This window comes from Malania oleifera, chromosome 10 (genome assembly GCF_029873635.1).
Source record: "Malania oleifera isolate guangnan ecotype guangnan chromosome 10, ASM2987363v1, whole genome shotgun sequence".
NCBI lineage: Eukaryota > Viridiplantae > Streptophyta > Magnoliopsida > Santalales > Ximeniaceae > Malania > Malania oleifera.
In genome coordinates, this window is record NC_080426.1 from 6,184,151 (window position 1) to 6,186,746 (window position 2,596).

Here is a 2,596-nt window from a genome sequence, read left to right on the forward strand (position 1 = left end):
CTCCTTTAATTTTGCCCTAATGGGCTTTTTGACACATGGGCTCCCCTTTGTTTTTTTATCATTTTATGTGGGCTGAACCCAACACATCCGTCATATAATATATATGTCATAAATATATTTAATATTATATATACATCATATATATATTTACATATGTATTTAATATGAATTTATAATCAAGTAGAGTTAATCGCGTGAACTGAAAGCTGAAATTTAATAATTATGAAATTGATCGACATCATTTTATTATATTAACCTGAGTAGACTCGAATACAGTCTTAGTAAACTGTAGTACTCGCGGTACAGGATGAAAATAAAACCAACAAAAATAAAATAAAATAGGCGTTCCAACAAACGAAAGCGGTCAAACACCGGTTGATTTAATAACTTCAATGAGGCGGTCCAAATTACTGTAGGAGGAACCGCCCTCAGCCACAGATCCTCTGGCCAGCTGGGCCATCTCATCCGTTGATCTATCGAACTCAGGCCTCCTCCCCTCCATCAGATCTCTCACCAATTTTTCAACAATCACCCTGTCGCAAGTGTCCTTCATATCGATACCAATCTTCCACACCTCGCTCACAAATCTACTGTTTACCTGTTGGTCCATGTACCTGGGCCAGCATAGCATTGGCACGCCCGCCACCACACTCTCCAGAGTGGAATTCCACCCGCTGTGGGTCAGGAACCCACCCACCGCACGGTGGGCCAGCACCTCCTCCTGCGGCGCCCACCCCACAATGCACCCCCTCCCCTTCGTTCCTTCCAATACCTCCGTCGGCAACCCGCTCTCCGACGTCCCATCTTTCCCGACCACTCCGTCCGACCGAATCACCCATAGGAACGCCTTCTCGCTCTTCACTAGACCGTGCCAGATCTCCATGAGCTCGTCACGCGTCATGACCGTGATGCTCCCGAAGCTCACGTAGATTACGGACTTCGGCGGCTGAGCATCGAGCCACGCGACGCAGCTCCTGTCTTCCTCCCAGAGGCTGTTGGATTTGGGCTTGGAGGAGAGCGGCGAAGACGACGCCGCCTTCGTCTCCGCCGCGAGTCTGGACTTCAGGTGCGCGTGGATAGGTCCGATGGTGTAGAGCGTGGGACAGTGGGTGCGTATGTGAGAGACTATAGGGCCTTCTAGTTCTTCGAAGGTGTTGATTATCAGCGCGTGCGCTTCCGAGTTTCGTCTTGTCCCCGTCATAAAGAATTGAAGAACCGGGTAGGAAGGGTCGCTGGTCCGGCAGATATTCGGAAGGTCACGGCGCCGAAGAAAGCTTTCCATGCCTGGTACGGAAGTTATTAGCTCGTCCATGTCTTTTCCTGCACTTTTTAAAATTTCAATTTCCACAACCCAACTTCCTAATTAACAAATTGACACAGTCGGCTTAATCTCAGGGTTTTAATAATGAATTATGTAGCTTTTCATTTTGGATTTAGTGTGAAGAAATTAAACGAAGAAGAATGCAATCTGTAAATCATCCAGGAGTCTCGAAAGTCATATATATATATATATATATATATATATATATATATATATAAAAGCCCATACCTGTGAAGGGGAGCTCCCCGGCTTCAATGAGTTGAGGAATACAAAAGGCGGCCCAGAAAAAGCAAGCACTGATTGCTCGGTAAAAAATTAGCGAAATTCCAAGATCTTTAGCAACATCAACGGCACAGGCCAGGACTCCATCGGCTATGATGCAGGTCACCGGCCGCCTGCCGTCAGAACTCAGTCGACCGGAAATTAGAAGTTCTTTTAAAATAGGGCCGCCGTTGGCTTCCAACGAGTAGAAAACATCCATCATTCGGTCGCCGGAGCGCGGGTGGTCGGCCGGAAGTCCGTCGCTACAGGTTTCGAAGCGGAAGCCGGGGAAGCGGCTGAAGCGGGTGAGAATATCGGTGTGGCAGAGGAGGCGGCGGTGACAGTAGTCTGAGTTGAGGAAAGTAATGGTGAGGCCGGCGAAAGAGAGGAGCTCGGCGAGCTTGAGCATGGAGTTGACGTTGCCCTGTATTGGGCAGGGGAAGACGAGGACATGTGGCTGTCGGTCCATGGATGAACGCGCCTTGGTATCTGCACCTATTTGGAGTAAGATGGATTCTGCAGCTCGCACTTGTCTCTCTCTCTCTCTCTCTCTCTCTCTCTCTCTCTATTCAGATAATTATAAGTCTGTTTCTTCTTTTTCTTATTCTTCGTTCTTTTTAGTAAAATTCACTTTTCATCACTAAGTTTGACCAAATCTTGAATTGAGAATTTGTCTGTGGATTGATGGCTGGATAGAAGCTTTCTATCTGCCATGATTGAATGTAGTCCAATTCTTTTTATTTTATTTAAAATTTTATTATATTAAGTAATTTATTACATTTCAAAAACCAAACATGTTATCATGTTGTGATAACATTGAAGGTTCAACAAGACGGTTGTCGTTTTTCATTTTTTATTTTTTATTATAAAAATATATTTATTTTATTATCAATTTTCTATTTCTATTACGGACTTTTAGTTATTTGTCAAACAATTAAAAATTAAATTTGTTACCGAGTGTCAAGCTTACAATCTAGACAAATCTGGACTGTTGATGTGCTGGAAATCCAATGA

General features: G+C 44.5%; 1 protein-coding gene across 2 annotated transcripts; it reads right to left on the minus strand.

Annotated features, from left to right (window-relative positions):
- Positions 1 to 212: 212 nt before the first annotated feature.
- Positions 213 to 2,258, minus strand: LOC131167039 (7-deoxyloganetic acid glucosyltransferase-like). Of its 2 annotated transcripts, none has more exons than XM_058125772.1 (2): positions 1,550 to 2,258; positions 213 to 1,320 (listed from the first exon to the last, which is right to left on the minus strand). In XM_058125772.1, the coding sequence occupies exons 1-2, from the start codon at positions 2,049 to 2,051 to the stop codon at positions 365 to 367; spliced, it is 1,458 nt and encodes a 485-aa protein (XP_057981755.1). In that variant the 5' UTR covers positions 2,052 to 2,258; the 3' UTR covers positions 213 to 364. The 2 variants fall into 2 exon arrangements, with proteins under 2 accessions (XP_057981755.1, XP_057981757.1); XM_058125774.1 differs by having other exon boundaries at positions 213 to 1,284; positions 1,550 to 2,176.
- Between the last annotated feature and the right edge of the window lie 338 nt (positions 2,259 to 2,596).